This window comes from Limulus polyphemus, unplaced genomic scaffold (genome assembly GCF_000517525.1).
Source record: "Limulus polyphemus unplaced genomic scaffold, Limulus_polyphemus-2.1.2 Scaffold991, whole genome shotgun sequence".
NCBI classification, from domain to species: domain Eukaryota; kingdom Metazoa; phylum Arthropoda; class Merostomata; order Xiphosura; family Limulidae; genus Limulus; species Limulus polyphemus.
This window is the reverse complement of record NW_013666601.1, coordinates 262,043-275,008: the sequence shown is the minus strand read 5'-3', so window position 1 is coordinate 275,008 and position 12,966 is coordinate 262,043. Positions and strand designations below refer to the sequence as shown.

At 30.3% G+C, this 12,966-nt stretch overlaps 1 protein-coding gene across 4 annotated transcripts in view; it reads left to right on the top strand.

The window, feature by feature from the left end:
- LOC106461580 (oxidation resistance protein 1-like) overlaps nucleotides 1–12,966 on the top strand; it is a 163,721-nt gene that overhangs the window by 80,635 nt on the left and 70,120 nt on the right. For all 4 annotated transcript variants that reach the window (XM_022388589.1, XM_022388587.1, XM_022388588.1 and 1 more), the window contains 2 exons: nucleotides 5,891–6,078; nucleotides 9,420–10,330. In XM_022388589.1, coding sequence (XP_022244297.1) covers nucleotides 5,891–6,078; nucleotides 9,420–10,330 — 1,099 coding nt within the window. The remainder of the gene's footprint in view (nucleotides 1–5,890; nucleotides 6,079–9,419; nucleotides 10,331–12,966) is intronic.

Genomic DNA, 12,966 nt, shown 5'->3' with positions numbered 1-12,966 from the left:
TGGTCCTAGCCCATTCTTAACTAGCTTGTGAATGTGTCTTATTTAAAACATTTTAATTATCAAAACAAGCTTTAACAACTACAACAAAAATGCTACATATATTGAAAAGATCACTAGGGCATAGGCTATAATGTGGGATATAACATGTGCCCTGGGTTTTGGAGGTGACTGCAGAAGTAAGACCCACATTGTGGAGGGGATACACCATTTACTAGTCTTAACTTCCATTTGCTAGTCTCACATGTTAAAGAAAGAAGAGTAAACATAAAATAAGTAATAAAAATAAGAAGTTAGGAGATCAAGTTATAAGTGCTCAAGCACACAACATCCCACATCTATATCACCCATCATTGCCTGCAGACAGTTGTGGGAAAGTGACTGCTCTCCAAAGAAATGTAAAATGAAAGAAAAATAAAAATAAATAGGGATCTGCTATTGAGGGAAAGAACCTTACCTCTTGATGTTAACACTCCAGCCCCCATTATAGTAGTAAAAGCTGAAATCAGTAGTTCAGTAGACAAATTATACTTGTATAAAAATACAAAAACCCAACCAAGTTATCTGAACTAGTATAACCTTCACCTTCACCTGTTAAGTTTACTTATAGTCTACTTTAACTACTAATTTCCAGACTTTGTCAACTCTTTATAAGAGCTTTTATATTTATGTACAATAATGTTGTTAATACATGCATGAAAATAGTGCCAAGATGTTTAAATGACCTTATTAAAAACTAAAAATATTAACTGGAAATTTCAATCAATAAACTTTTAACTCTTCTATATATTTATATAATACATTTTTGTATTTACCACAAAATTTTTTCTTAATTTTATTTAATGCTTATTTGTTAAATCCATTAGGTATTAGTTTTTTGTAAATATCTCAACATTAATAAGGAAATATCGTAATTTATTACAAATATTCAAGAATCTGAGTGATGGATATACATGAGTGTTTCATTTTATATTTAAGTTTAATGTGAATGTTTACATAGCTCAAGTGCTAAATTTAGTTATTTTTAGAAGCAATAGTTTATCAGTTTATCGCAGGTTTGTTTACATAACTGTGCAAATCACATGCTGTTTAACTGTTGTGAATTGGTGCTTGTTGTATTATTGCATCATGTTATTCGAACCTTCCGATTTTTCTCATTGCTTTAAGTAAGTATTGTTGCATCATACATCTAGTAGTGTGTGGAATGTTTGAGACTGCTCTCATGTATGTGTCTGTTTATATATATACATTGAAAAATTAGTTCAATATAGAAAGGAATTAAGTAAGACAAAGTTAAGTGAAATGAAGTTAAGTTAGTAAGAGATATAGTCAAATAGATCTAGACTGTGTTTCTAAGCTTAGCCATAAATAGCATATAGTGACATTTTGTTTTCAATGAAATTAACACAGATTGTATTGTAATAACAGAGTAGAGAAGAATAGTTTGTCTTGTCAGTTGTTTTGTAAAGTAATTGAACAAGCCTATGTGGACATTTGATGAAAAGAGACAATTACGTAAAGCTCTGGATACAACTGTGGTAACCAACAGTGTAATATAAGTGAAATTATTACCAATTATCTTGTAACAGCAGAGCAGAGGAGAATAATTCATCTTGTCAATTGTGGTCTAAAGTAACTGAACCAGCCTTTGTGGAATTTGGGGAAAAGAGATGATTATTTAAAGCTCTGGATACAACTGTAATGATTAACTGTGGGAAAAACATTTGTTTACAAGTTTGACTTGTTTTAATATATTATTTTAAAACAAATGGAGTGTGTGCTCTTTGTTTATTGTTCAAATTTATTGCCAACAAGTCATAGACACTTACTGTAAAGAATCCTTGCCCACACACACACACATATGTAAAAACCTGACACTGAGCAATTGTGAAGTTATAACAAAAGAATATGGCATATTACAATTAGGAGAGAGTAGGCTGTATATTCAAAAGGAAAATCCCCCCAGTGGCACAGTGGTATGTCTGTGGACTTACAATGCTAGAAACTGGGTTTTGATACCTATAGTGGGCAGACAGCCCATTGTATAGCTTTGTTCTTAACTACAAACAAACAAAAAGACATTTTTTTTTTCTTTTATGAGAAACATTTAAATTAATATCATGATTAATTATTTTGATTTCAACATCTCGATAATATGGTTCTACTTCAGAAATTGGAGTGTTTTTAAGTATTATTTATACCAGTTAACTCATCAATATATCCATTAATTAAGGCAAAAATATCTGGATTTATGATGTTTTCAATAAACTTGTTTTTGTAGAAATAAAGATAAATTAGCTATACGAGTAGAATAGTTAGCTCCCTTTGGAACTCCTATTACTTGAAAAAAATATAATTATTGCAAATACAAAAACTTAATATATTTTTTATATTTTTGGTGTTAAAATTTCTTTTCTTAAGTAGTATGGAACGGTTACAGTATTGTTGAATTAATAAATTCATAACTGAAATTAAATCTTTCAGTGGAATTGTCATATACAGAGTGGTAAAGTCAACTGTTTGTATAGTTTTAAATTGTTCAGAATTTTGTTTATTAAAAAATTGTTAATTTTTATAGCTCAGAAGTCTGATTATGTCAATAAATATTTAATTGATTCTTCATTTAATGACAAAAAAAATTGCCAGTTAAGTAGGTTTTTGTAAATATTTTTTTAGATTTTCATTTAAGTATTGAATAGTTTTCATATGAAATACAAGGAAGCATTTCCTCAGGTTTTTCTCAAGATATGCAGTAATCACCCCTGAGTTACATTTATTCAAAATGTACAATAGTTTTAAAATCAAATATATATATGTTATAATTGGTTGAGTGAGGTTAGGTGTAGAAGTTCATGTTTATTGAGATACCAAACAACAGAAAGAGAGTCACTGATTTCATATGAATGATTTTATATCCTGAAATATATTAAAGCAAAATTATTTTGAAGTTAATATGCTTTTTGAAAAAAACAAAGTTCCACATAAAACTCCAAATAGTATAAAAAACTCAAACCTGCATTAGTCCTTGGTTTAATAGTATTTTTTAGAACTATATGATATTTATGTAGTTATGAATTTAGAAATTTATTATTTTCTAAGTTTTTTTTCTATTTTCCACCAATAATAGTTAGCATTACTGTTAAATATACAATATGTTGATGCATTTTAACTTCAGTTAGACTTAGTTGTGTTTGTTTAAAACATGCGCTATGGGCTCAGCTGAATCAGCTGAGCTCATGACCCCAAATTGACATTTATAGTTTCCATACTATAACTTCTAATATGTTTTATGTATCTTCACAAAATTTTACAAGATTTCAATAACCAAGAGTCATTTATAGACAAAAAATCAGAATTTTTAATGAAATGTTTTCACTAAAATTTCTCCATGAATATATGGAGTCAAAGGGTTGACTGCTCTGGGTGCAAAGAGATTTTCATGTTAAGATTAAAAATACTTCTTATGAAAAATCTCAAATTTTATTTGCATAACCGATAGAACCTCCTAAGCAAATCTTAAATGTTTTTTTGTAAAATTCTTTATTTATCTGTTATTTTCTCTACCCTAACTTTACACAAGGTTGGTCAATTTTCCCAACCTCATAACCACCAAAAGAAAAATCTAAATAAATAAAAATTACCCTTTTCTTCTTTCTAGAATGAATTCAAATTGTAACATGAAACCAGATTTCTCTATTCTAAATTGCTTTAAACTCATAATAGTATACATTTGTTTATGCATAGATTTTATTGTTTTATTGCCCTTTGAACTGGGTCTAACTAATATTCCTGCCACACAAGTTGTAAATCACTTGATGAATATGTAGCTCACATTATTCTATTGAATTACAGTAATGCACGGGCTTCTCATGAGTTGCTTGTGAGTGTACCTCTAGAAAAATTATTATTATTTCTTTTTTTATTTTACCTAATCTAACCTAATAAGTTTGTAATTTTTACATTTTAGTTACTTTTATAATAATAAATAAAGAATATAGATGAAAAACAAGAAGTATGGTACTAACGTGGGTCTTCTTTTTCTCTACTGTTTACTGTCGATGAAACTTTACCCTACTTTTTATATTAATGGTACTACTACACTAAATAATTTTTTATTTAATTAAATAATGCATCAAAGAACATGGAATAATAACATGTAAAAAGCAGACAGTGTCTGATAACTATCACATTTTTTCTGGCTTTCTAACTTTGCAACAAGAGGCATTAAAAATTCAGTTAAGCTTGTTGATGTGTTTTCTGTGGGAATAAAGTTTGAACTGGAAGCAAAATAGACAGAAAACAATATAATAATATATATCATTTGATAGATTAAAAATGTGGCTTTCTATTGGTTATAAATAATGTAGTATTGAATGTCAGAGAGAACTATTGGGAATTTGTGAAAAGAGGATGTTACAAGTTGGCATGGCAAGTGGGTCTGGTTTTCAAGTTTGTGGCTCTGTAAAGAAATAAGATTGAATGATATAAAAAATTATGCTTTGCCTGAGCAATGACAATATTATTATGAGTAATTTACATTACATTTGTACTTCTTGGAGGAGTGGTAAATAAATTAGAGAAGAGAGGATGCCTAGAGATAAAATGTCCTAATTCTCATACTAGAAGAAAGTGAGGATTTTTTTTTAACATTGCCTTATGAAATTAAGAACTTAAAACATATTTAATATCAAAATATGGATAATTAGCTACATTTTGATGCCAAGTGTATTTGTATATCATGATAATAAAGTTCTTCAATTAAATTTGGAATGTAACTCAGTAAAATCTTGTGACATGCACAGAAAATGATGCCCTGCATAATACTGACAAAGTGAAAAATATTTTATTTTTTAACAGTTGCTCAAAAAGAAACTAGTATTACTTTTTCTCATTACAAGTTTAAATATTTTCAATATTGTTTTCCTTGCACAATCACCAGAAAATTTCCTAATTCCCATGGTGTATGATGATAATTAGATCTAAATCTTTGTGTCTGCTAATGTGATGCTTTTTTGTTATTGTGAGCTATTTTTTCTTGCATTCCATCCTCTTGTTTTAGAGGACTGAAATGTTTTCAGTCAGTTAAAACTCAGTTATTATGATTATTCATAAATATAAAATATGTAGTGAGTAACTATCTATTTTTTCATTAAATTTCACCAGTGGCTTAGTGGTAAACTTGAGGGTTATAATGTTAAAATTCATGGTTCAATCTCTGCAGTTGCCCATTGTGCAACTTTGTGCTTAACCCTAGAATGGTTAGTTTAATATACAAGTTTAGCTTGTATGAGATCGTAGTGACACCATGCTAAAGTTCTAGGGTTAAAAACAAATGATCAAACTGGATGATTAATTGCAGCTGGAGAACAAGGAATATACTATAAAATAAAATCTTGTTTTACATACTTGTTGATAATTTATGTTATACTGATGTTGATTTTAGTAATAAGGTTTGTGCAATGTCTTCTCTACAGTTTTGAGGTTTTTACAAACATCAAGAACTTGTGGTTGGTATTCAGTGCTATACCTTTATTAATTGACTATGGAAAAATAACTATATAATGCTTGTATAACATATAATTATTATATTAACAGTATTTAATTTGCAGCATTTTTTTTCATGTTCTTTAAACCATTGTAACACTGTTGAATGTCTAACAGTGATAAAACTTTCAAAATACTAAGCATAAAACTATTATTTCTTTTTAATAATTTAATTTTGTTATTCACAGTGGTAGTGGTTGGTATCAAATAATTTTGATTCTGAACCTTGCTCAAGAAAAGTCATAACACTTATAAATGCTGCCTAAAACTTTTGATTTTATGAATTTTTTTTTCTTTTGTGTGTAAAAGATTAAGATTTATTCAAAACTACATAATTTTCTTTTTCTAGGGTGTGGTAAGTGGAGTCTTACTGGTCACACCTAATGCACTGATGTTTGATCCAAATGTCTCTGACCCATTGGTTTTGGAGCATGGGGCTGAAAGCTATGGTGTAATAGCACCTATGGAGATGGTTTTTCGAGCAGCTTTATACCATGATATTGCTCATATGAGGGTGAAACATGCTCCCGAGTGGTCGTAAGTTATTAAATTATCTAACTTAAGTCAAACAAGTTTTAAGTGAGATGGAAACTTTTCAGTTACTTATAGAGAAATGAATAATGAATAATAAAGAACTAAAGGTAATTTATATATGGAGCTAAATTGGTTAATTTCTGGCCTTAGTTTGTGTATGAACAAGCTCTCTTTTATACAGAGGACCTGTTCAACACTGGCCTTTGCTAAGATTTTAAAATGATTTGAATGGAAAATTATGTCATACTCATCTAGGGCTTTTTCTAGCATATTCTTTAACATGAGTTCACAATTTTCTTTTATTGGACCTAATGTATCCTTGCAGACAGTAGAGACAACTAGGTTTATATACTACATTTGATGCAGGTATATAGTCCATAAATTGAAATAAAAAAGATCATAGATGATAATTTGGTTTAAAAACACATCTTAGCTGTATTTGAGCATATACTCTACAAAATACATTTCTTAACTGGTTTTTATAATACAAAAATATTTACTCATTATATGGCAAGGTAATGAAACCACTTATTTATGAACTTCATATGTTGATGAAACCCTAATTATTCAGATAATTACAAAGTATTCTATCAATAACATATATATAAGAAAACCATTTTTTTGCATAAGAATTATTTTATGTTATTAAATTCTTTATGTAAAACTTCATAAGTACTACATATTTTTTGTGTATGATGAAACAAAATCTTAACTAACTTTTCTTCACAAACATTTGCTACCAAGCTTGTGAAGTTAGAATACAGTATAGTAAACTTTTCTTTATGGTATAATTCACATTGAAAGTCATCATTATTGTTGTGAATCAGTTTGACCAGAAAAGAGAGTTTATGATCTTGTTGATGTTCAACAATAAATTTTATCTTGCTATGTTTACTGTTCAAGTACTCAAAAATTGAGAAACTTGATGAGAGTTTCTAAAAACGGTAAAAGTATCTTCTACATATCTACGACAGTAAAACGGTTTGAATGATTGTGAACAGACTTCAAACCATTTATTTTTATGGTAGCACAGAAAAAAAAGATTGGCTCAAGAAGGCACCAATCTGGAACCCATAGCAAAGCCATCAATCTGATTGCAAAAATTGATGTCAAGGGAAAAAAAAAGAGATTCTTTGTTGAGAAGTTTACTAATTTTAAAAAATCTGATTTGGGAGTACTCAGATTATCAGAAATCTTGTTAAAAATAAGGTCTGCACTCAACTGTTTAGTTTTTTCTAATGCCATGTTTGTATAAAACAACTCAACATCAAAGATGGCACAGTAAAGGTTACTGTCAAACTCCATTTATTGTATTTCACTGGATAATTCAAAGCTGCATTTCAGTGTGTGTTCGATGTTGGTACAAGTCTTCAAAAATTCAACCAAAGAAACCAACTAAAGCATGGTTGTAAGTTCCAGAGTTAGAAACTCTAGGTTGCAATAAACATTCTTCTTTATGAATTTTAGGAACACCATAAAATACTTCTGGATGACTGCCTGATGGTCTAGTATTCAAAATTGTTTTTCATTTAGATTGTTATCCTTTTTCAGGTTTAAAAGATACCTCTGTAACCTACCTTTCCTTGTATTAGAAGGGTCACAGTGTAGCTTCACAAATTCGGAAACGGTACTATCTTCTCACACTCATAATTGTCTTGACCTTCATTTGCTCTCTAGGCATTGGTAATTTATTTTAACAGGACACCAGTATTTTATATCCTATATTTTTCGTGTAATTGCAGCAACATATGCTGATCATGTCACCACCCTCCACCAATTGCATTGTGCACTCCATACTAGCACTGGTAGCTCCCTCCACCATTGTGGCACAATTCTCACTTTCTCAGTGGCATTCTCATGTATAGATGTGTGTTTTAACTCATTCTTCAAGTGACTGAATAATTTTGATTGTGCTTGGTCACCAATTAATATCTGATTGAAGAACATACCTGTTCCAGAAGTAGTGCTACACTCCACAGGTGTGCCTCATATTCTATTTGTGGCACATCTGCTTTTTTCTTAGTGGTCGCTCTCCACTTGATTATTTGTTTTGGTGCCTTCACTGGCCCCTCCACCTTTCTAATGTGGGATTCTAGCTATGGGGGATAAGAGGTAGTACTGTTTCGGAAGTTAGCATTTTCTAGTAAGGAAAATGTATTTCCGATAGGTACTTATCTCCCCCACTTCCCATCCTTCCTCCCCACTGATATGCTGGTTTTTTCGGGTTTGTATGAACCAATTATTGAAAGTGAGAATTGAGCTTTCACACATTAATCAGCCTATTTTCAGGGTCGTGACTTAGTCATCAAATAAATTCAGTTACATTTAGAAAAATTATGAATAAATGTCATAGAACCAAAAGTAATTTATATGCACAGCCTGAAGTTAACCAAGTTAGCACCACACATATATATTACCTTTGGTTCTACAGCATTTCTTCATCAAAAAAAAGGTTTATTAGTGTTATTTTAACAATGGTTTCATTACAAAATTTTTGGAAATTTCACAGCCAAACAATTATATGAATTCTAAATCCAATTATATGAACTTTTTAAAACAGAAACTAGATATTGTATAGAAAGTTTGTAGTAAGTTTCATGCTGTTTGGTTGAGTATTTCCACTTTGAGAAGAGGGTTATCAGGAATATTAGTGATATCACTCTGGTCTTGAAAAGGTTGAAACCACTTTTTTGTGTGTTTTAATTGTCTGGTATATTAAGATTATGATTAAGTTGCAAAATCACAGAAGCTTTGAAATTAAGTGAATTTCATCAAAGAAACAAATCAAGTCTTTCTACTTATTTATATTCTGAATGTTCAAACTAACATTAAGCTGTTTTGTATTTTCTAAGTGTTTCAATCATGCACTTTTATTAAGTTGTATTAATACATTTTACTTTCTTATTAATCTTGCTAGGATATTCATATTGCTAAAATATTGTAGTTATTTTTAAAATGGTGCTATTGTGTCATTATGTTTAGGTTTTTAAGCAAGTGCAGATGTTTTCACCTTTACAAGTAGACATGTATTTTTCACACCTACTGTGCAAAATATCTTTTTTCATTTGATCATCTTTTGAAATTTTTTAATGCAGTATTTTATTATAATCAGTGAGGATGACAAGCATGGTAAAATGTTGTCTACAGAACATTCTGGTTACTACATATTAATGTTTATTTCATTACATGTTGAGTGAAAAATACCAAGGTTAGCTTCTTATTTATTTAAACATGTATATATATATATATATATATATATATAGTGTAATAAATTTTGAATTGTCTTTGTTTTGTATATAGCATGATTGGAGTTACACATACATTTTTTTCAATTACTATTACAGACATAATCTTCCAAAACCAGATGTATACCATTCACCATTGAGTATTCCAGTTTCAGAAGATTCACATGTGCAAAAAACAGAAGCTATAACAAGTAAACATAGTGAAGGTTTTGAGACTATAGTAATAGAACAAGAGAAAGCAGGCAAAACTGAACTCTCCAAAGATTTAAATGTGGCAAAAATAGACAGTGAAACAGAAGAGTTAGAAAATGTAGGTACAGAGCAATCTTTCCAGGACATCCCAGAAGGTCCTACTGGAAAGGACTTTGATCAGGAAGTTGCTGAAGCATTCACTCATAAAAAGGTTCAGTATGATTTAATTGAAAGAAAAAGGCCAGCAAGTGTTGATACTTGTCAGTATATAAAGAAGGAAGAAGTTACTTGTACTCTAGGAACATTAAAAAAATTTTCACAGAAGGATAATATTAAAAGTAAATCTGCTACAGATAACTTTGCAAGAGCAGATGTTGTCGATGACAGTGGTATGTTAATCATGCCTCATGAAGACAAAAGTCTTCATAATCTTGTTACTAGACAGCGTTCTGCCAGTCCTCACTGTGTGGTAGAGAGTAGGCGAGAGAAAATGATTAAAAGATTATCTTACCCAATGGAATCTCTGTCTTCTTATACAGAATCTATTTCTAAACTCATTTCCTCATCACCAAAAAACTTTGTTAACTTTTCAAGTGGCTTGTTTGTATGGAGCTCTGATGAAGACACAAAAGTAAAAGATGTATCTACTATGAATACAACAGACAAAATGCCAGTTAATGAAAAGGGGGTTGTACAGAGTGATATTAGTTTTAGTGCTAAAGGAATAGAAGGTCAACAGCAACGATCAACAGATATTCCAATTGTTGGTTACAAAAACATGGTAGAAGATAAACCAGAGCTGTTTTATTCTCTTGACAGTAAGTACAAATCTGTAGATCAATATTTTGATGCTGTATACAGGATAAAATTATATTAGATTTACAAACCTTCCATTGGCTAGATGATTAATTTCAAAGAATCCAAATAAAAATTAACAAGAGGATGTACTTACTGTATACACGTTTGAATTATAAACAAATATGAAAAGTGAAAAATACATTGGAAATTTGATTTCTTTATGAAAACATATACAGTAACTAAATTACAAAATCACATAGTATAATATAATTTAACAGACCTTTTGAGATGTTGCTAGATAAGTTGTCAAAAACATGGAAGATAATTAGCTGACATACTAAGGAATCAAGAATACAGAGTCAAGATTCATGTTATAAAAACATTTATGGAAATCACATGCACAACATAAAGTTTTAGGAAGTACATTGTCAAATGTGACCTGATAATGCCAGGTTAACATCATGAACCACGGCAGTAGTTCATAAAAGGGATTGCACAGGAATGCTCAAAACTGTAATAGAACATTCAGGCAAAAACCAACTTAAAAAGGCAGGCTTATTCTTGAAGATCTTTTTCACATGTTAAGACCACCCAATCATTGATAATAAGGAAAATAAGTGATTTCATGATTGTTAGACAACATCAAAATTTGCCCATTTGTTCATATTATTATTATTGTTTCTCAAGCCTACAGCAAATTGGCTGGGTATTTGGTGCAAAAACCTAGACAGATATACTATATGAAATGCTGCAAATGTCCATGACCTACTTAAAAGTTGATTATTTTTCATTGAAAGTTGGTTTACATGGTTATAAATACATAATAAACACAATGTTGTTATGAGTGGCTGCCTTTGTATGCAACACCTGTTAAATGTATGTTTACATGAAACCTCAGGCACAAAGCCACCTGGCTATGTAAATGATTACTTTAAAAGACCTGAAGCTTTATTAAAAATGATGTTTTAAATGTATTTGTTTTATTTGAAAGACTGCTTTTCTACTGGTAAAATGTTATACATGATTAGTGGGGTTGTGTCTTACTCTTGGCATATATTTGCCCATTTCTGTGCATTAACAAAGCCAACATACAAGATAATTAAAAATTGAGAATTTAAAATCTATAAATAGGGATCACAAAAAGTAGGCAAACAATGCTGGAGATCTAATACTGACAGTTTGCTTAAGCTACAAATCCCTATTATGACTCCACTACAAAATGATTGCAAATTATACCTACTGTAATGTGAGATTGTACAGGAATTTTGCAGATAACTGAGAGAGTACTGTTAAACTTAATTCATTCTCCTTGATTTCATCATGTTTTGAAATTTTCTAAGTCCTTCACTTTCTGCCGTAAAACAATCCGGTGTTTCCCTAGTGTGCCTGTTAGTTGGAAACTACAACTCTTGAATATCTGGTGCATTAATTGTACACTGCCACATGAAAGGTTCCCAATTTTGCTGTTGCATATCATTACTCAAGTTTGTTGTCTTTATGTGGATTTCCAAAACCATATTTCAGCAATTTTTTGACAGTGGATGATTAACATACTACATTTTTCTACTTAGATTATGTTGGTGATTCTTTCTAATGTTCATAAACATACATGATTAACATACTACATTTTTCTACTTAGATTATGTTGGTGATTCTTTCTAATGTTTCTTTTACTTTGCTGAAATCATGAGTGAATGTTCAGGATTTATTACAACTGCATATAGCTATTGCTATTTTTAAATAGTGGAAGTTAAGGTAGCAGTTGTAAATGTTGTTGATAATTGGCAATTTACACTAAGTGTATTTGCTGTTGTCTATGTTGCATGCATTATTTGTGTCACCTTATTCAAGCAAACACTTGAGCACAGCAGGCTGTTGAAGAACGTACATATGTTTCATGTAGGCTTAACAAGGTAAGCATGTTACCAAGTCTGTTTATGTTAATTAACCTATGTTGTATTATCATAAAAGAAACAATATTCCATTCTGATGAGATTGCTTTGTTGCTGCTTGTCTTTTGTTACATTACATTGTGACATTGATGGAAGCTGGTCATTAGATCTGTGATGATACAATCTTTGCCTTCAAGATGGTCCTTTGAGAACAACTTTACATTTTTTTTTTATTTTGGTTGCATACCTGTACATGTGTTTATTCTTTGTTGTACAATTGTTAGTTATTTTAAATAAGCTCAGTGCAGTGGTTGGATGGAAAAATAGCCAGTGCAGCAGTAAATTGTTGAAAAAACATGCAACATTTAACTGAATGCATATGCACATATGAGGCTTAAAATTTACTCTCCATAAATGGACATAAAAAAACTCAAGAAACATGATTACTAAAAAATGTTATTTAAAAAGGGGAAATAGGGATCATCAATAAAGTACAGAAACAAGTTGAATCAAAGTGCAAAGATTATGTTTTCAAGCCTACAATTGGGGACTCTAAAAAAAAAAAGTAAGCAAACAAGGCTGTAAATATTGTCTACATCATTTTCTCAAACTACAAATCCCTATTTTGACTCCATTAAACTTAATAAGTACTGTAGATATGGAGTCAAAATAGGGATTTGTAGTTTGAGAAAATAATGTAGACAATATTTACAGCCTTGTTTGCTTTCTTTTTTTTTTTTTTAGAGTCCCCAATTGTAGGCTTG